This window comes from Lontra canadensis, unplaced genomic scaffold, assembly GCF_010015895.1.
Source record: "Lontra canadensis isolate GAN:19392208 unplaced genomic scaffold, GSC_riverotter_1.0 scaffold28, whole genome shotgun sequence".
Classification (NCBI taxonomy): Eukaryota; Metazoa; Chordata; class Mammalia; order Carnivora; family Mustelidae; genus Lontra; species Lontra canadensis.
Genome location: NW_022631022.1, coordinates 8,445,546 through 8,468,042, shown reverse-complemented (window position 1 = coordinate 8,468,042; position 22,497 = coordinate 8,445,546). Strand labels below are relative to the sequence as shown.

The window sequence follows — 22,497 nt, the reverse complement described above, 5'->3', positions numbered from 1 at the left end:
ACTTGGCTTTTGATCCTATTTTAAGGAAAATATCTACTCCAAAAGACCAAGGTTGAGATTTTAATTTATGAGGTATTTTTGCTGTAGCTCAACTAGCTCAACAGGCAAATGTTTTCTTTCTTTTTCTTTCTTTTTTTCTTTTTTTCCTGGTGAAGGGGAAAACCAGGCAATAGATTTCTCAAGACACTATTCTGGTTAACTTTTTTTTTTTTCTTTTCCCAGTCATCTATTATTGGGTGGTAATTCTTAGTTCAAATACAACAGGATTCAGGGGTATCAGGCAAAGGTCATGTTCTGGAATGCAGAGTGTGCCCTTCACATAGGGCCCACTTCAGTAGTACTTGCACAGCCGCTCATGTTTCAGGTCCTTGTAAGAAAGGCAGTAGTTGAAAGACACAGAAACTGCTAGCACCACAGATATCCCATTGATGCTCCCTTTTTCACACTGACATGCTTGTTGTAATATTAGTAGTAGGCTTTTTGAAAAGCTCCAGCAATGCCTTTAGAGGTGAAATCCCACATCAGTATCCAGTTTAGCAGCTCTCCTAGTTTGACATCCATGGGCTGCTTCTCCTCTACTGGTATGACTGATGCCATCTTGGAGTCTTGGGTACCTGTAGTAAGTCTGGTTAACTTTTAATTCTTGCTCAGTTTAAGGTACCTCTGTGTTGGAGTTCTCATGTGGCTTGATTTTTATTTTTTGGTTTGTTAAGCTTTGCAAACCAATTTATTGCTCAAGTAACTCCCTACCACGGAGGAGGGGAGGGGCTGGGGCTCTAGGGGGGAATGGGTCTTAGAGAAGGGGCTTCTAGTTTCCCTCCTGGCCTTATCTATGACGTTGACATCATAGTGCAGCACACTGGGCAGACTGTTAATTATACCAGACTGGGCTAGGAAAGGGTGACTAGATCAGAGTGCATACAGCAATGCTGCCTATACAGAAAACAACCCTGGGTCCTACCTCCACGTGGGCAGAATGTCAGGATAGAGATGAAAAGTATGTAAATCACAATAGCTTGAGAGAGTTAGCACCTGAGAAAGTAAAAATTCCTCACCGTCTAACACAGAGTACAAGAAGGGGGTGTGTCTCTAGAAGAAGTTTCTTATTTCTGGGTGTTACCACAGAAGAGGACTCATTCAACAAATATTTACTGAGTAACAAGCATGTGCTGTACTCTCTTGCTACTTAAGTACAAAGTACTTAGTTCCTGTACAAACCACATCCACATAACTTGGGAGCTTCTTAGAAATGCAAGTTAAATGGTCTACCCCAGACCTACTGAATCAGTATCCCAAGGTGACTCATATTAGTTTGAGAAACGCTGCTAGACACCATGTTAGGTGAACTACAACTCTCTACCACTGATGTCCATTTAACATGTTACAAAAATAAAAGTCTAGGTCACACATCTGCCAAAACTTGCTTATGTTCTAACTCACTGTGCTAGGAGCATGGCATAAGTATTTACAGTGATATGAAGTAGGCAAGGGCCTTTTATAAAGATCTCATATGCAAGCCAGGATATTTGCTTCAAGGCAAATAAGGATGCCTCAACCCACCTGATACAGGTAAACCACACAAGGCTCCCATTTCTACATTCAGGTTGGAAGAGTTTCCCATATAGAAACTCCAGACACTAGGAAGACCTAGGAAATAGAGGCTGGTCTCATCTGGTTTCCAGCTGTAATGAGAAAGGGCTAGAAGGAAAATTATCCAATTCATTTAGTCAGCTAATTTATTTAGGTCTTTCACTAGTCCATAGCCCTTGCATGGGAGAAATCACATGAGCTAGATAAACATCAGGGAGAGATGTCTCCACCGATTTCATCGGATAGTAGTGTTACATTTTATCTTCATTTTCTGCTCTAATAGATGCTGGTAATACTTCTTGACAGGTTGTGTAGAGACACAGATTTTCCAAAGCCAAATGGAAGTGACTTTAAAGATATTGTAGAAATTAATGACCCATGAGAGTTTTCTATGGACTTATATCTACTCTCCCTGGGGCTTCCTCCATGTCAATCTTTATCAACTTGTCTCTTTCCCAGCATCTTACTTTAATATTTTTCTTTTAGTTTTTAATTATGAAAGCATTGTATAAATTCATGTTTAAAAAAATTCAGTACAAAAATATTATAGTAAAAAAGTGAAAAATCTCTTTTACTCTCCTACCCAAGAGTAATTACTGTTAACACTGGAACACATTTTTTCAGACCTTATTCAAATTTACATTGCATATGCATATATCCACATGTAGTAGTTTTACATACTTGGACCATACTTTATTATTATGCAACTTTTTTTTTTTTGCTTACTTGCTTTTTTTCTACTTTATTTTGGAGATGGTTCTCTCTCTCACCATATATTACATACATACAATTTCTTTTCTTTTTTTAATATACATATAATTTCTAAAGAGTTGCATAATGTTCCATAAACTAGATCTATCCTGATTAATTTAATCATTCCTCTACTGATGAAGATTTAGTTTAGTTCCAATGAGTTTTTAAACAATTCTAACAAATTTTCCAGATAATCAGATATAAGAGCAATATGTGAAAATCAAGAGCTTTCTATATATTATCAATAAGTAATCGGAATATATAATTATTAAAAAGCCCATTCACAGTAATAGAAAAGAAGTGTGCAAGGGCAATATGAAAAAAATCTATAAAATGTTTTGAGAGGTATAAAAAACCAGAAGAGTAGAGATATATACTTTGTTTTTAGATAAGAAGATACAATGTTGTAAACATATCAATTATATCAACAATTATCTTTACAAAAATCAATGCAATCCCAAATAAATGGCAGTGGGATAGTTTATACAACTCGACAAACTGGTCGTAAAATTATTTTAGGACAGTAAGTGTGAGCCAAGTAAATTGGGGGAGGAGTAGAAAAACACAGTTAAAAACTCCTTCAGTTGGGCGCCTGGGTGGCTCAGTGGGTTAAAGACTCTGCCTTCGGCTCAGGTCATGATCTCAGGGTCCTGGGATCGAGGCCCGCATCGGGCTCTCTGCTCAGCAGGGAGCCTGCTTTCTCCTCTCTCTCTCTATGCCTGCCTCTCTGCATACTTGTGATCTCTCTCTCTCTGTTTCAAATAAATGAATAAAATCTTTAAAAAAAAAAAAAAACTCCTTCAACTTTGGTGAGTAGATTTTTTTTAACTCTAATATCACGTTTTGCCCAGTGCCAGCACAATAACCATGTGGTTGAACTGGAGGTCCAAGAGAGCAAAAGAGAGAGTGAGAGAGGGAAAGAGGGGGAGAGAGAGAGAGAGAGAGAAACGGTGGGGGGGGGGCAGGAGAAAATGTATCAAAGTATAATTTAAGATAAATTTGCAAATCAAATTTCCAGAACACTACCACTAAAAAATCAAGCAGTAAAGTCAATATATTCTTTGAGACTAATTGCCAATTACAGTCAAAGTTTAGCAGTTTTTGAAAAGAACATAGGTTCTCTGTTGGCTAAAAAAGAACACATATGGGCGGCGCCTGGGTGGCTCAGTGGGTTAAGTGTCTGGCTCTTGATTTCACCTCAGGTCAGGATCTCAGGATTGGGAGACAGCCTCAGTTCAGGCTCTGCTCTGTGTGTCAAGCCTCTTGAGAGTCTCTCTCCCTTCCCCTTTGGCCCTCCCCCTTCAAAAAAACCCACATTTATTCATGGTCACGTTTGTTATTTCATGAAAAAGAATACATTTTTGAATCTACATGGTATGTTGATTCCTAAGGATATGAGCATTTGAGTCTTTCTTTGGTATACTTATTTATTTTTAAAACACACTTAAGTCGTTTTATTTATTTATTTATTTTTAAGAGTTTATTTATTTGAGATAGAGCAAGAACAGCAGGCAGAGGGAGAAGCAGGCTTTCCACTGAGCTGGTAGCCAGACATGGGGCTCGATCACAGGACTCTGTGATCATGACCCAGGCTGAAGACAGACACTAAACCGACTGAGCCACCCAGGCACCCCTTCAGTTCATTTTTTTATAGCTGTGATTAATTCCCCCTTTTTTCTCACTCTGTCTTCTTCGTCTCTGTTGTAATTATTGTTCTTCCTCCTCCTTTCCTTCCTCCTTCCCTCTTTTCTCTCTTCTTCTTTCTCTCTCAGTAAATTATTACTTTTTTTTAGGGAGAAAGGGTAGAAGGAGAGAGAGAGAATCTTAAGCAGGGTCCACACCCAGCCCAATGAAGGGCTCAATCTCATGACCCTGAGATGATGACCCAAGCAGCAATCAAGAGTTGGATGCTTCACTGACTGAGCCACCCAGATGCCCCTCAGTAAATTTTTAGAAGCAAATCCCAGACATCATGTCATTTCAGCTCTATTTACTTCAGTATGCATCTCTAGAAAATATGACATCCTCTTACATAAACATATTACCATTTTAATACATGTGAGTAAATGTAAAATTTTCCAGATATCATCTAAGACTTAGGTATGTGCAGATTTCTCCAGTTTTTAAAAATATGTTTGCATTTGGTTTTATGGGATCCACAAAACCATTTAAAAAAAGATAAAGTCTCAATCTAAAATTGATTGTCTCTCCTCCCTTGCCTTTATTATTTCCCAGGTAACTGACTTGTGAAGAAACCAAGTGTATTGTGCTAGAGAAGATTCAACATTTTGGACTTACCTGTTTATTTCCCTGTAATGCAAGTTGATTGCTCAATTCAATTCATCCCTCATATTCCCTCCAAATGAAAGTTAACTTTAAAGGTTTGATTAGGGGGTGCCTGAGTGGCTCAGTGGGTTGGAGCCTCTGCCTTCTGCTCAGGTCATTATCTTGGGGTCCTGGAATCAAGCCCTGCGTTGAGCTCTCTGCTTGGTGGGGAGCCTGCTTCCTCCTCTCTCTCTGCCTGCCTCTATGCCTACTTGTGATCTCTGTTAAATAAGTAGATGAAATCTTTAAAAAAAGAAAAAAAATAAAGGTTTGATTAGATACAGGTCAATTCTTTGGCAAGAATAATTTATAGTCATAATCTGTATTTCATAACTGTATCATATGAGGAGGCATGAACAGCCTGATGCTAAGACTGATCAATGGGTTGGGGCATTTTACTTTACTTTACTGTAAAGTTTCCAACAAAATTTTATCTAATGATTTGCTTGTTTTTTTATCCAATGGTTTTATCCATTGATGACTACTGCTCCAATCTATTATTCATTAAAGATTAAAAATGCTGAATTTCTATTATTTCTTATACTTTGATTATGTAGAATTTTTCTATAATGAAAACCTTTCACTCATCCCCTAAGGCTATTTGATTACCCCAATATACTGTTCATACATAAAAGACAAGATAAATGTTTAATCTTCCCATATGATTGACACCTTTTAGAGTAAGAAGCTACTGTCCTAATTACTTTCAATGATGCCTCCTAGGGTGTTTCTGTTTGTTGGCTTTCTCTTTTTGTTGTTGTTGTTAAGTATCATTATGGAATCTACGTAAGCAATGTTTTTCATTTGGTAAAAAGCATTACTTTTTTTTAAGATTTTATTTTTATTATTTATTTGACTGAGAGATCACAAGTAGGCAGACAGACAGGCAGAGAGACAGGGGGAAGCAGGCTCCCCACCAAGCGGAGAGCCTGACATGGGGCTTGATCCCAGGACCCTGAGATCATGACCTGAGCCGAAGGCAGAGGCTTAACCCACTGAACCACCCAAGCACCCCAAGCATTACTATTTTTAGATGCCAAAATCTTCCCAACCTTTGCCAAGGAAGCTCCTTCATGTTTGCTCCTGTATCCCTCTGACAAGACCCACTAATCTTTTTTTAAAGAAAAGATTTATTTTTTTATTTATGTATTTCATACACACACACACACAGCATGGACAGGAGGGGCAGAGGGAGAGACTCTCCAGCAGACTCCACCCTCAGCCTGGAACCTGACTTGGATCAGTCTCACAACCCTGAGATCTTGACCTGAGCTAAACAAGAGTCGGTCGATAAGGCACAAGGCATTTGAGAGAAGTGTTATAAATTTCCTATCCCATACCTGGAATTAATCATTCCTCCAAGGAGTCTTGATTCCTTATGGTATTTAGAAACCACAATTTGAAAATAAGAGGTGTGTTGTGATTGGGCTTTGCAGCTTTTTTCATACTTTTTTACTTAACAAAGCTAGGAAAATTTCATTTTTAAAAAAGGAAACAAAATATTGAATTTATACTGATATTTTAAATGTAATGTTTCAAGATTTTATGTATGGCTATCATTAAAAAGACAAGAAATAACAAGTGTTGGCCAGGATGTGGAGAAAAGGGAAGGCTTCTGCACTACCAATGGAAACATTAATTGGTGCAGTCACTATGAAAAATAGTAGGAAGGTTCCTCAAAAAATTAAAAAGAATTACTAAGTGACCCCAAAATTCCACTTATAGGCATATATCCAAAGGAAAGGAAATCAGTATCTCAGAGATATTTGAACGCTCTTGTTTTCTGCAGCATTATTTACAAGAGCTAAGACATGCAAAAAACCTAAGTGTCCACTGACAGATGAAATGGATAAAGGAAATGAGGTATGTATATATAATGGAATGTTATTCAACCATAAAGAAGAAAAATATACTACCATTTTTCAACAACATGAATGGACTTTGAGGGTGAGTCGTTTACTAAATGAAATAAGCCAGAGAAAAATAAATGCTGTCTTACATGTGGAATGTAAAAAAGCTGAACTAATTCATACAGAGAAGAGACTGGTGGCTGCCAGAGATGGGGAGAGGGTGGGGGAAATGGGTAAAAGTGGTCAAAAGGTAAAAACTTCCACTTGTAAGATAAATAAGTTCTGGAGATGTAATCCACAGCATGTTGACCATTGTTAAATATGAATACTGTATTTGAAAGAGGCTAAGATGTGTGCTTGAGTGGCTTAGTCATTAAGCCTCTGCCTTTGGCTCAGGTCATGATCCCAAGGTCCTGGGATTGAGCCCTGCATCGAACTCTCTGCTCAGCGGGAAGCCTGCTTCTCTCTCTCCCACTCTCCCTGCTTGTGTTTCCTTTCTCACTGTGTTTCTCTGTCAAATAAGTAAATAAAATCTTTAAAAAAAAAAAAAAAGAGGCTTAGAGAATAGATCTTAAAAGTTCTCATCACAAGAAAAAACCTTGTAATTGTGTGATGTGATGAATGTTAACTAACCTTATTGTGGGGTGTGTGTGTGTGTGTGTGTGTGTGAATAATCATTTTGTATACCTTAAATTAATACAATGTTATGTGTCAATTATTTCTCAATTATATCTCAATAAAACTGGGAAAAAAGATTTTTGCTTAACTTTTTTGATGTTTTACAATTATTTCTTTCCTCTTACACTAAAAATCTGGGTTTCTAACAACATTAACATACTTAGGTAGATTATTCTATTATTTATCTGATGACATATGATGTAGAGCATCTTTTGATATGCTTATTTGCCATCTGTATATCTTCTTTGGTGAGGTGTCTATTAAGGTCTTTGGCCCAGTTTTTAATCAGGTTATTTTCCTATTGTTTCTATTTTGGTTAACAGTCCTTAACCAAATGTCTTTTGTAAATGTATTCTTCTGGTTTGAGGCCTGTCTTTTAATACTCTTGGCACTGTCACTCACAGAGCGGAAATTTTTAATTTTAATGAAGTCTAACTTATATCAATCTTTTCCTATAGGTGGTGTATTCAGTACTATGTATACATAAAAAGTCATTGTTACATCCAAGGTCACCTAGGTTTTTTTCCTATATTATCTGCTAGGAATTTTATAGTTTTGCATTTTATGTCCACATCTGACTCGTTTTGAGTTAATTTTTGCAAAGTGTATAAGGTCTGTGTCTAGATTTATTTATTTTTTTATGTGTGGAAATATAGTTGATCCAGTACCATTTATTGAAGAAACTAACTTTGCTCCATGTTACTGCTTTTGCTCCTTTGTCAAAGATCAGTTAACCGTATTTATGGGGGTCTATTTCTGGGTTATTAAGTTCCATTGATCTATTTGTCTGTTCTTTCATTAGTAGCACATTATTTTGATTACTGTTGGTTTATATTAAGTTGTGGAGTCAAGTGTATCATCCTCCAATTTTGCTGTACTCCTTTAATATTGTGTTGGGCTGTTTTGGGTCTTTTGCCTCTCTATGTAAACTTTAGAATCAGATTGTTAATATCCACAAAATAACTTGCTGATATTCTGAACGGGATTGCACTGGACCAATGACTGAGTTGGGAAAAACTGACAACTTGACAATATTGAATCTTCCTGTCCATGACCATGGAATATCACTCCATTTATTTAGTTGTCTTTGATTTCATTAATCAGTTTTGTAGTTTTCCTCATATAGATCTTATGAATATTTTGTCAGATTTGTATGTATTTCATTTGGGGGGTGGTAATGTAAATGGCATTGTGTTTTCTATTTCAAATTCCACTTATTCATTGCTGGTATATAGCAAAATGATTGACATCTGTATATTAACCTTGTATCTCACTCCCTTGCTATAATTGCTTTTTAGTTCTAGTTTTTCTGTCAATTCCTTTGGTTTTCTGTAGACAATCAGGTCACCTGATTGTCTAAAAAAGACTATTTTACTTTTTCTTTCTCAGTCTGTGTACCTTTTATTTCCTTTTCTTGCCTTATGCATTAGCTAGAGTTTTCAGTGTGATGCTGAAAATGAGTGATGAGGGGAGACATTTGTATTTTGTATATGATCTTGGAAAGTTTTGAGTTTCTCACCATGATGTCAGCTGCCAGTTTTTTGTCATAGTCTTTATCAAGGTGAGAAAGTTCCCTTATGTACCTTGTTTACTAAGTTTTTACCATGAATGAGTGTTGGATTTTGTCAAATGTTTTTTCTGCATTTATTGATATGATCATGTGATTTTTTTAACCTGCTGATATGATGTACTACATTAATGGATTTTCAAATACTGAACCAGCATTTCCTACCTGGAATAAATCTTACGTGATCATTGTGTAAAATCCTTTTCATGCATTTTTGGACTCAATTTGCTCTTTTACTGTAACATTTTTCTCTGGTGTTATTAGGGTAATGCTGTCCTCAAAGAACAAGTTAAGAAGTATTCCCTCTGTTTCTATCTTCTAAAAGATATTATACAGAACTGGTATGATTTCTTCCTTACATGTTTGGCAGTATTCACCAGTGAAGCCACCTGGGTCTGCTATCTTCTGTTTTGGAACATTATTAGTTATTGATTTAATTTCTTTCATAGATATGAACCTCTTGAGATTGTTTATTTCTTCTTGTGATATTTGGCAAGTTGTGTCTTTCAAGGAATTTGTTCATTTCACTTAGGTTATCAAATTTGTGAGCACAGAGTTGTTTGTAATACTCCTTTATTATCATTTTAATGTCCATAGGATCTGTAGTGATGTCCCATCTCTTATTTCTGATAGTAATTTGTGTCATCTCTTTTTTTCCTAGCCAGCCTAGGTAGGGGTTTATCAATTTTACTAATCTTTTCAAGGTGCCAGCATTTTAGTTCATTAATTCCATTAATTTCCTATTATGGATTTCACTGATTCCTGTTCTAAATCTTATTACTTCTTTTCTTCTCCTTACTTTGGATTTAAATTGTTCTTTTTCTAGTTTTCAAAGGTGAAAGTTTCAATGATTAATTTCAGATATTTCTTCTTTTTTAATATATGCATTTAATGTTACCAGTTTTTCTTTCATTATTGCCCTTCACTCCACTGCATAAATTTTGATTTTTTAAATTTTCATTTAGTTCAAAAATATTTTTCAATACATTTCACTTGAGATTTCTTTTTGACTCGTGTTTATTCAATCAACAAACATTTTATTGAGCTTCTGTCCTGTACTAGGTACTAAGGATACAAAGTTGAATAAAACATCTTTCCTTCAGAAGTTCTTTCTAGTAGAGTAGAAGGATATGGGGACCATTAACTATAATGAAATACGATAATAAATACATAATTGGGATAAGTACATATTATTCTGGGGAGAGAGAAGAAGGAAAATTAAACCTGCCCTAGGGAGTCAGAAAATGCTTTCTTAAGCTTCTTTTACTCAAATGTAACCTTGTTGCTTATTTTCTTTGGTGGTTTCATTCAGGATTAATTTACATTTTTATCAATACTTCCACAACACTTTTTAAAATTTTTAAAATTTTTTTTCATTCATGTATTGACTCCTTTTTTTATTCAAGGTAATTTTTTTTATTATGTTTAGTTAGCCAACATATAACATAGTTATAGCATAGTTAGTTGCATATAACACCCAGTGCTCATCACAACATGTGCCCTCCTTAATACCCATCACCCGGCTACCCCATCCCTCCACCCTCTCCCTTCTGAAACCCTCAGTTTGTTTCTCTGGAGTCCATAGTCTCTCATGGTTTGTCTCCTTCACTTATTTCTTCCCCTTCAGTTTTCCTCTACTTCCCCCATGGTCCTCCATGTTATTTCTTTGTTCCACAATACTTTTATATTTATCAACTGTATCAGCTATCACAGTTTATTTTTTTAAAGATTTTATTTATTTATTTGTCAGAGAAAGACAGAGAGCATAAACACAGCAGGCAGAGGGAGAGGCAGTTTCCCTGTTGATGTGGGACTCAATCCCAGGACCCTGGGATCATGACTTGAGTCAAAGGCAGATGCTTAACCAACTGAGCCACCCAGGCAACCACTACAGTTCATTCACATGAAATTTTAAGTTTCTTGAAAGCATAGTACAGATCTTCCTCATCTTTTTTTTACTTCCTCATCTTTCTATTTCTAGGATCCAACAGTGTCCACAATACAACAAAGCTCAGCAAACTTTTTAAATAAGTGTATGCATGGGGCGCCTGGGTGGCTCAGTGGGTTAAAACCTCTGCCTTTGGCTCAGGTCGTGATCCCAGAGTCCTGGGATGGAGCCCCGCATCGCATCGGGCTCTCTGCTCAGCAGGGAGCCTGCTTCCCCCTCCCTCTCTCTGCCTGCCTCTCTGCCTACTTGTGATCTCTGTCAAATAAATAAATAAAATCTTAAAAAAAAAATAAGTGTATGCATGTATGGATGGATGAATGAGTTAATATACGACATTATTACAACTATTGTATTAGTAAAGCTATATTATTCATCAACACAATAATTTGTGCAGATATTAAAGCAATAACTTGGTTAACATGAAAAAAGACAGCCTTAATTAAACACATGGATGAATATCAATAAAATATTAAAATTCATATTTTAAATAATGCACTGTACATACTTATTTCTATGTATGTCTTATAGAAAGATTTACCTCTACTTGTGCAAATACTTGTTGTAAATGTTCTCTCATACTAAAATTAATAAATAGCTACTCTTGTTCATTGCCTAAAGTTGGAGGATCACCTGGTTATATTTGAGGCTAACACAACCATTCAAGGTGGCTATTATAACCCCAAGAAGATGAACTCATACTTAGAATGATTGCCTTTAGGAAAAATCCCAGAGTTGTGCTGAACTATAAGACGGAAGGCCTTAGCAAAGGCCTTTAGCAAAGGCTCAAAGGGTAAAACTCTGAACTCTGACATTTTAATATTTTACATGTCTATAAGAGTCATAACACATGCCATTTCTAGGATTTCTCTTTGGGAATGGAATTAACATTCTTACACTAACTGGAAATGGCAAATTCTTAAATTGTTAATAGCTTCCCCAGGCTTTTGCTCCTTCACAGTGCATTCTGGTTCCACATTATGAAAATATTGTGATGTATGCTCATCAGCCTATAATCCTAAATCCCTTTTTACTACCGAAAACAACTTTTGGACTAGGGATTAAACTACAGGGGTCCACTTCTGAGCAAGAAGTATTTTAACATGGAAATCCATTGCACATTTTGTACCTGTTTTCTTGAATACTGACAGATAACACATCTGCATTTTAGGCTTATAAAATCTATTTTGCTAAATACAATATCATGTTTAATGTATAGTAAATCCTGCCAGTTGTCATGGTTTCAGTGCTGGGGAGGAGGAGTGTTGGTGGCAAATGCTGCCTGTTGGTAACTAAGTATGTAATGGAGGTGACACTGAATGGGGAAGGAAGGGGTGAGGCTCAAAAAATAAGACAAGAATATAAATGCAACAACCTTCAAGAAATTAAACAAAGACATGGAGGCAGAGGGAACATAAGGTAAGGAAGCATTCAAATCAAGTAAATACACAAAATGAAAGTGGACAACCAATTAGAGTTGAAATTTCCCAACCATAACCGCAGAGAGGGAAACACCATTTATATGTTCCATGGTGTCCATGAGAAAAAACAGATGCTCAGCATAATTAAAGTTCTCACATATGTCTTCATGAAAAGCCCACTGTGTGCAAATGGAGATGTTACATGTCATTTACAGAAACTTCTGAAAATCTTTAAAACTAATATCACATATTGTTTATATGTATTAATAGCACACAAAATGTGAAAAGGAAAGATACATACCAACTCCAGGATAATGGTTACTTCTAAAGTTGGGTGGGGGAATTGATAAACTATGTTTATAACATTCCATTTCTTTTTCAAAAATGAGACAGATAAAGCAAAAAGTAAACTTCTCATCACACTCTTGGGTCTATTATTTTCTGTTGAAACATGTCATAAGCATAAAGAAAAATATTTAAAGAACTATTATGAGCAATGTATTTCAACAACCTCAAAGTAAATACAATCAGTACAAGGTCTTACAGTGTTTTCTTTTTTAGATTTTATTTATTTATTTGACAGAGAGAGAAAGAGAGATCACAAGTAGGCAGAGAGGCAGGCAGAAAGAGAGGGGAAGCAGGTTCCTCACTGAGCAGAGAGCCCCATGAGGGGCTCGATCCCAGGACCCTGGGATCATGACCTGAGCCGAAGGCAGAGGCTTAACCCACTGAGCCACCCAGGCACCCCTACAGCGTTTTCTTTTTAATACTGCTTGATGAAAACTAATGGTAAATGGTTGAAAGAAATGCCAATTCAGTCTAAGCAACCTGGTAAGATGGGGAGGTGGTTAAAATCATGCCAACAGGATAAATGACTATTTGGTGCTCTGGCCAAACCCAGCAATGGAGAGTACCAAGTTAGGTAAGGGGATGAACTTCCTCTCCAGAAAATTCTCCATAATGTGTTTCTTCCTAAGATTCTGATAAGCAACAGACAGTGGTAGGTTCAGAGTTTTATTCCCTGCCAAGTACTTCTTTCTTCTGTTAAGTTTCATGCCTTGATACATGCCAAGTTGGAAATGAACAGATGTCCTCCACAGAGGGTTGTGGTGTCTGATAAGCAAAAGTGCCTGGATATAAGGCCCCCCATGGCAAATAGTACTGTTGGTCTCTGTGGGCAGAGATTGCTTGGACTCCAGGTGGGTTGTGGGAAAAACACCAGATTTCTATGAAGAATCATATCACTATCATTTTTATTTAATTTCTTTTTTCAAATGAACGATTTAATCAATCATAACTGTTATATTAGTATATTTTTATATGAAGTTTAATAAATGCATAAAACGGGGCACCTGGGTGGCTCAGTGGGTTAAGCCTCTGCCTTCGGCTCAGGTCATGATCTCAGGGTCCTGGGATCGAGCCCCGCATCGGGCTCTCTGCTCGGTGGAGAGCTTGCTTCCTCCTCTCTCTCTCTCTCTGCCTGCCTCTCTGCCTGCTTGTGATCTCTCTCTGTCAAATAAATAAACAAAATCTTAAAAAAATAAATAAATAAACAAGGTCACTGGTATTGGGCATTTTAACTTCCACCTTGGCATTAAAACAGTAATAATGCTAACAATTCTAGAAAAACAGCCATAGTTCTAGAGATCTGGATGCATCAAATGCTCCTATAACTCCCCAATTCCTGTTATGAAGGCAAAGGGATGATGTTACAATTTCTCCTTCCATCTGCTCTTTTCCTATCAACTTTCCAAACTTCCTGTGATAATCGCTTTAACTGACTGCAAATATATAGTAATTGGAAGTGGGTCTGTGTGATTTTCCTTGCTCTGCACCCCTAACTACTATCTCTGGGAATGATTATAAGTGTACAAACTACCTTTTCTAGGGAAGTCCTTTATAAGCATTCAGACAAGCAGCTTTGCTTTGGTATGTTGTGGATGCTAGAGAAACCATAAGGTATGAGCCCATGTTGCAGCCCCAGTTACACTCCCCCCCACGTCAAGTCAAATATTTACTAACACTCTTTCATAGGCCCAAAAATCCTGAGGTCTGGACCATCAAGATGTTGTGTCTCTAGTCTAGATCAATGGTTCTGAAAGTGTGGTTTCACACCATCAGCATCAGAATCATCTGGAAACTTGTTAGAAATGCAAATTCTCAAGCTTCACTCCAGCCGTGATGAATCACAAACGGGGTGAGTACCAGCAATCTGTGTTTTAACAAACCTTCCAGATGATTCTGATATTTGCTAGAGTTTGGGAATCATAGATTATTCTCAATTTTAGTCCATCAGAGGTGGTATAGTATGAAGAATGTGAATTCTGGATGTAGACTTTCTGACTTAAAGTTCTAGGTCTCCCACTATATGCTACTGCACAAATTGTTTCACCTTTCTGTGCCTCGGTTCCTTATCCATAGAATGAGGTTAACAGTAGTATATCTAATCATAGGATGGTTGTAAGAATTAAATGGATTTTTTAAAAAGATTTTATTTATTTATTCATGAGAAAGAGCGAGGCAGAGGGAGAAGCAGGCTCCCCACTGAGCAGGTACCCACCCCCCCGATGCGATACTTGATCCCAGGACCCCAGGATCATGACCTGAGCTGAAGGCAGATGCTTAACTATTTGAGCCACCCAAGTGCCCCAATTAATTGGATTTTTTTAAATGATTATTTATTTGAGAAAGAGAGAGAGGGTGTGTGCAGGGAAGGGGGTGGGCAGGTGGGCAGAAGGAGAGGGAGACAGAATCTCAAGCAGACTCTACACTAAGCAGAGAGCTCAGTGTGGGGGGCTGGATCTCAGGACCCTGAGATCATGACCTGAGCCGAAATCCAGAGTTAGATACTTAACCAAATGAGCCACCTGGGACCCCTAAATGCATTGTTCTAATAATTGTCAGCTATTTTCATGAAGTTAAACAAGAAAGGATGATTTGGCTCAAGTTCTGCCTTTGTCAAACTCCATTACTTCTGTGAGACACAATGTCTCCTGTAAAAGGAACAATTATATCTGAACCACTCGTATCACTGGGCTGATGTGAAGACAAAATGAGAAAATGTATAAGTCCTTTGTAAACTGAAATAGCTATTTAAGACAAGTTAGCAAACATATGCCACATTCACCGATTTGATAGCGATTTTCCCCCTCATTCCCCATTAGGTGCGGTATGAATCCAATAAACTGTCTCAGTTTCTCTCCACCAACTGATCATTCTACCCACTTTTTAGAGAGCACTCAATTCATACTGAGAACAGCTGTCACAGTCTACAAGGTACTTTTCTAGTGTCTTCTGTAGTACTTCTTTAGATACCAGACATCTCTCTCTTTAGTGACATCATTCTTGCTAAATAAATGTTTGTTATTCCCCCAGTGGTTTCCATCTGAGTTAGAAATATGCCATAGTTAGCAGCATGACTTACTTGTTGATATCCTTCCAATTTTATATATAGAGTAACTATACTGAAGACACATTACAAAAACAACCATCCACTGAGCAACGATTAGGAATTAGGTACTGTGCTAAGGCTGCACATACTTCCTTTCATTCATTCCTTAAAACAACTCCATGAAGCAAGTACTGTGACTACCCCTATTTTATAAATGAGAAAAACAACGTTAGAAAACATTAGATAACTTTACCAAAGCTTTTCAGCTAGAAATATCCCTTTGATTCTCAGGGTTTTTTTTTCAACGGACTCACCCTCTAGAACAAAATCATCCTGTCCTGGAACTCTTCTGGCACATTGAAAACTGAATATACTAAGACAAGGACAGAGACAAATGAACCAGCTCATCTCACATGTGTCTCAATAAGAAAAGCTGTGTTTGCGTGGGGTTTGAGTGACATTTTAAAAATGAATGCTCAAGAAGCATTTCATTTTTCTCTACTATCTTAGTCACCACAAAGATCAGGACTGTGCTTCAGAAGGGCACCCAACTTTCCCTAAGACCAAAATCAAATTACCACTCCTATCCCGTCACACAGTTACTGTTGTTCTGTTTAAACTTACCACACTGGTTTATCTGTTCCCCACCCTCAACCCTAGGGCACATCATTTTTAATGAACAATTGAAATGATACCACTCATCTATTCAAAAGCATCTTTTACTTTCTTTTATCTTTTATATGCTTTTCATCAATAAAAGAAGTCAGTACGCAGAATCACTCAGAAAAGCCTAAATATCCACAAAATCTTAAAGTTTATTTAGAAATGTAAGCTATATAAGAGAATTCCATTTACTCATAATGTCATCTTGGGATTTAAGAGCAAATGTCCAAAGATCACCAAATGGGGTTTAGAAAAGCCTACAACTGCAAACATTTAAATAGAGCCAACGGAACTTTCAACCAGCCTCTTGACAGAAGCCATCTCTGAGGGCTTTTGGAGTAGGGTCAACTTCGCTCCTTCAACTGGTAGAAGCAGTACTTAAAACTCAGTTCTATTTAAATGGGTTTTTTTGCTTTCCTTTGTTATAGTGCCTTGACATTATGTAGTTTCCCAACCATACAGACCTGAGAATTGCCCTCCAGAAATATTTGAATAATTTGCTGAATCAAATGCAAATGAAGTAAAATTTATTGGGTCTTTTCATCCCAAACCTGAATTCTGCTGAGGTTCAAGTGCATTTGCTTCAACTTTTGACACAGATTTTGTAAGGATCCTTAGCTGTTACCCATCGATGGTATGAATTTATGGAGTGCTAGTCTGGATGAAAACAGCATTATAACATAAAATGCATCATTAATACTTTAAAACCCAGTATGATTTATATTTATATAAATAACATAAAGGAAGCCAATTAAACCGAAGTCACTGAAGTGTAAATAACATAAAAACTTATTGTTCTGTAAGCTACTGAAAATAAACTAATAATGAAAGTATTTATCATATGTTTAAAAACCAAGCAGGTACGAGTGGGTTAAGCAGACTTCGGGGGAAAACATTTTTATTTTTCTGACATCTTTTAATGCAGGCCCAACATTTTCATGGACTCAGATCCATTTAAAATGTGACATTATATCTGAAAGTTGCCTTTTGTCCATTTGAGTAATTAATAATTTAAGTGTAACAAGGACATCTTGATTCAAACACTTTGTAATCTGACTAGGAGGATATTTAAAATTCATTACAGTACATTAAACTTGCAGTGAACAGTTAGCTTCATTGCAAAATAAATAAATAGCTAATTTGCTTTGATCAGCAGAAATTCTGATAAAATCAGCAAAACACCAATTAAAATGTGAAAAATGTCACCTACCGTAGTTATTCTAATGGAACATGGACTGAGAGGAAGAAACTGATTCAATGTTTATTTTCATACCAGCTGTGGCTTCCAAATGTAAACCATTTCACTTTTTGCTAGTGTAGCTAAGTCCTCTGTGGCCCTTGCATTGATCCTATGGTTGAACAGTCTGTATTACATAACAAGGCAGCTCTATTAGGGTTGCTGTTGAATTCCTTTAATTTTCTGTCAAATCATTGTTTCCTTTAAATGTTTTACCAGTCTCTTCGTTTCAGGGAGTACTGTTAACTAGTTGAGGACAAAAGCTATGGCCAAATGATCCACAGTCCTTCCCTGCACGTGTGAAACTCCTAGGTTGAGGCAGTCTCTCTTGGAAGAATCAAGAACGTTTGATCATCTTGTCATATCAGTCATGTTAGCCCATCAGCAAAACATTGGCTGCTATCTATCTACAATAATTCAGACTTCTGTCCCAGCATGGCAAATTCTAGTTCAGTGTGTGTGTGTGTGTGTGTGTGTGTGTGTGTGTGTTTATTTCTAGTACTTAACCTAGTGCCACATGCCTGGTGGGTGCTCAATAAATGGGCCCTGGAAGAACCGAGGAATCCCACCTCTCAGTGTCTTTCAGTTAATTCTATGGCATGTGCTTGGACCTCTTGATCTCAGAATCCAGAAATCAATTCTCGCCTCCACAGTGCCTCTAAAATAAAGGGAATAATTGTGGTGAGAAAGGAAAATACTGCTCATTGCATGTCCTGTTCATGGAATTTAAAAAAAATAATAAAAAACAGAATTGTTTTGAATTGCAAGATGGATTTTCTTTCCTCGTATGCCTTTTCTTCTACGTAGGCATGGTTCTTGACAGAAACCATGAATTCATTTCTAACAAGCACCATGGAATCTCTATCAGTTCTGGCCACTTCAGAAATCAGTAACAGGAAAGGAATATGCAAAAATGAAAATGATTGTGCTCTGTCGTGGGTGCTGTTTTCTTTTGAATTTTTTCAAAATGTGTTTCATCATCTTTTCAATAATTACATGCAGTAGATATTTAAGAAGAAATGTTATGATGAGACCCTCAGCGTGGAACCTGGCCCATCTGCAAATGCAGTTGCTCATTAACCAATTAGGAAATGAAGCCTACATTTAAGCAAATCCACAATTCAAAAACCCCCAAATTAAATTTAAATACCTCAGGGCAGCCCATAATGAGTTTAAAATTAAGTGAAATAACAGGATTTTTACTGAGTTCAAAACAACTAATTGTTGGAAGCTGCTTTCACTCATTTGAAGTTGTGTCCAATTACTGCCATTGCATTTCATATCTTCAATTTATATCTTGCCATACGAGTTCCCTTTTAATAATAGGGGATGGGCCAGTCCATTTGCCAGTAAGATGAGTTCTGCCTGTATGCCTTAATATATACACTGCAAACTCAACCTTGAATATGTCCATATGCATTTAGGACTGTATTTATATCCTTAAAGAAAAGTTAGAGAGACACATGATCTTATCTGCAACTGGTCATTTGTTTTCATTTAATTAGAAAGTATAATGGCATAGTGAAATCAGGAAAGTCTTTGTACTGATTCCAGCTACCCCCTGCACCACCACACATTTGCAGCGATCTTAGGGAAGGAACTTCACCTTTCCAAGCTTCATCTTGCTGTATTTCTAAAATGGGATAATGATACACCTGACTGACAGAATTCTTGTGAGGACTGGATGATCATAAATGTAAAGCATGTAGGATAATTCTTGGTACTTAGTAATCACTCAGTAAATTCCAACCACTACAACCACTATCATGCTATATTAAAACAAAACAAAACAAAACAAAACAACCCACCAGCTAAATTAATATGATGCAGGGTCCTGATACTCAAAAGGGTTGCCAGATATAGCAGAAAAAAATACAGGGTGTAATATTTGGGGCATACTTACACTAAAAAAGCATTCACTATCTGAAATTCAAATTTAATGGGAGCATCCTATATTTTATATGGCAATTTAGTGCTTACATTCTGGTGCTTAAAGACCTTAAAATTTCATATTTTCCTTTAAATACTTGGGAATCAAGCAAAGGGCAGGTTAGAAGGGAAATGATGAGATTACTGCCTTAATTCTTCAACTTCACTTTGGGCATAGAGATAGAAAGTTTCCACTGTCACTCTGGATGTCCTTGGGACACCATGACATGCAATCAACATCACCTGTGCTGGCTGATAATTCAGAGTATATGATGCCCTTGTTTATAGCATCTTCAATTCCACAGACATTTTTACTTGACTAATTCACTGTTTCATACCAGGCAGGGGCTGGGGAGGAAATCATTCAAACTAAATGCTACTCTGAAGTTCAGTTGCTAGGCTGGAAAACAGCAGATAAATTGATAATTGCAAATGGTCTGAAATTTGAATGATTTTTTTCCACTTCAACTAAATCTATTGAGCACACCCAAATAATTTAAAAGTGCTGAAAATAAGCAGTATTGGGGATTAATGAAAGCAATATATTCACTCTGTTGCATTTATTATTTTTAAATTATAGTACTCCCACTTGAAGGAATGCAATGAGGTTGAAATGAAGCAATTTTGTTGTTAAATATTGTCATTTAGGATAAAATGCATATGGTTCTGGAACAGAAACAGCACACACTGTTGTTTTTTCTATTTATCCTTAGTTATTTTCAAGTAAAGCAAGAAAAAAAAAGTAGTAAAAACGAGGTCTTATCTTTTAGTGATCCCACAGGATATTTACCAGACTTGGCACAAGTCGCTCGGGATGTGAAAACTAAGGCAAAGATGAGAGCTCAGATCCCCAGAAGCTCCTTCTGGGGTTTAGCAAGGAATGGCTCTTCTTGCTGGTGGATTGGCTCTAGCCTAGTGCCTCTAAAAACTGAGGGGGTTGTGGGAAATAGAGATACCTGAACAATAGGACACTCTCTGGGGGCATAGAACCTATCCTCATAGAACTTATTTTCTTGTAGAGGAGACAAACAAACAAAAAAATTAAAGTATTTTTATACCAGATGATGACAAGTGTTATAAAAGGAAAATGGGCTTTTTGGCTGTATAACATTAGGCAAATTACTTATCCTCCCTGAGTTTCAATTTCCTTATCTGCACAATGGGAGATAATATCTACCATGCACAGTCTTTGTGAGAACCAGAGATGATGGATGCAAAGTGGACACAGTTCCTGGAGAACAGAAGCCTTTTCTTTTTTTTTAAAGATTTTATTTATTTATTTGACAGAGATCACAAGTAGGCAGAGAGGCAGGCAGAGAGAGAGGAGGAAGCAGGCTTCCTGCTGAGCAGAGAGCCCAATGTGGGGCTCGATCCCAGGACCCTGGGATCATGACCTGAGCCGAAGGCAGAGGCCTAACCCACTGAGCCACCCAGGTGCTCCCAGAAACCATTTCTTAAAAAATGTAATTTTTTAAAAATGTTTTTAAAAATGTATTTATTTGACAGAGGGAAAGAGAGAGAGAACACAAATAGGCAGAAAGCCAGGCAGAGAGAGAGGGGGAAGCAGGCTCCCTGCTGAGCAGAGAGCCTAAGGCAGGCCTCGATCCCAGGACCCTGAGATCATGACCTGGGCTGAAGGCAGAGGCTTAACCCACTGAGCCACCCAGGCGCCCCTAGAAAACTATTCTTAAAGGAAGCAAACCCTTTTCCAGCTGCTGCTCCTGCCTTTACCTAGCCTATGACACTACAAGGTAATGCTCCCATAGCCACCTAAAAGTCGTACTAGATATAGGTAGGAACTTACAATGGGAAGAGAGCTCCCAGCTTACCTCATCCAACCCATCTTTGCTTTCTTTGTCAGCCATTTTTCTTTCTTAGCTTTTAATTTCTATCCTTTGCCATATTAAGTAATTGATATAAAATTCTGTCCCTTCAGGTGGCTAATACACAACTTGACCTCTGGGATTTGTCCATTATCTCTATTTCTTAGTCATCAGGCAGTGTATGTAACTTGGTAAGATGACCTTCAGGAGAAGTCTAGATTATTTAAAATCTCTTTAGTTTTTCAGTACCTTCACATCTTCTTCCCCTAGAGCCCTTGAAAGTGCTTTCAAGAACAGAAAAGGATTATTTAAAATAATCAAATTCATTTTTAATATGCCTGCACTATATTAATGTGGTTCTTGGATGCAGTAATTGTATCTCACTCTTAAGTAGTGTAAACATTTCTTTCATTCACTTTACTTTGTTCTATATAAAGTATAGAAATCAATTCCAGTAAATTAACATGTTAGGATCTATATGATCAATGCTATAAAAGGTTTCTTAAAGTTCTTTTTCTTTTCAGTAAATATTTTATCACTGCTGTGGTGGGTATAGTAGATATTCAGACATTTTTCTTGTGGCTCCTTCTACCAGAAAGAATCCTGATAACCTTCTCAATACCAGGCATAAAAAATTCTCTCTAACAGAGCTTCTGAAAATTTAGTAGGAGCCACTGAAGACCTGGGAACCATAGTTCCTTGAACTTCCTACATAAGAACTTATTTATGACATTTTAACTTTTTATCAAGACTCCTGAACAATTTCCAGTGTTACTGACACAAAGGAGCCCACTAAAGAGAAAGAGTCATTCGGGTTATAAGCTCCCTCGACTGAATCCCGTACTCCTAGTACGCAAAGGTAAAGAGTATATTGGAAGTTATGGGTGCAAGCAAAGTCATCCTTCAAGGAGGTGAAGCCTTCTCTACTTCTTGTTAGGATCACTTCCCTGACACTAATACTTACCCAGAGTTTCCATTTCTATGAGAAATGACCACCATTTCACATTTCCTTAGAATGAGATCCCTGGCTACAACTCCTGTTATCCTCAGTTTTGCTTTTAGCTCTCAAAATGGAAGCCATAAAGAAACGGAAACAAAAACAAAAAGAAAACACACTCTTAGCCAGATCTACCAGGTTGGTATTATCTAGGACATTCGTCTTAACAAAGAGTCATACTGCATCTCCACTCTATAGAAGCACCAACCTAGAGAAGCATGAACTTCCCACTATAATCATCTACCTTAAAAAAATTCTATCTGAAAGTGGAAGTGTTCCTGAACACTGTATATTGTTGCACTGAAGATGAATCTCAACCTCCCAGAGG

General features: G+C 37.1%; 1 protein-coding gene across 1 annotated transcript; it reads right to left on the bottom strand.

The window, feature by feature from the left end:
* Positions 1–331: 331 nt before the first annotated feature.
* Positions 332–597, bottom strand: LOC116872090 (ATP synthase subunit f, mitochondrial-like). The gene is made up of 2 exons (XM_032865146.1): positions 477–597; positions 332–360 (listed from the first exon to the last, which is right to left on the bottom strand). The coding sequence occupies exons 1-2, from the start codon at positions 595–597 to the stop codon at positions 332–334; spliced, it is 150 nt and encodes a 49-aa protein (XP_032721037.1).
* Positions 598–22,497: the final 21,900 nt, after the last annotated feature.

Coding starts and splice junctions, on each gene's coding strand:
- LOC116872090 (XM_032865146.1), bottom strand. CDS start 597: ATGGCATCAGTCATACCAGTAGAGGAGAAGCAGCCCATGGATGTCAAA. Junction 361..476: donor TGCTGGAGCTTTTCAAAAAG/CCTACTACTAAT, acceptor ACAAGGACCTGA/AACATGAGCGGCTGTGCAAG.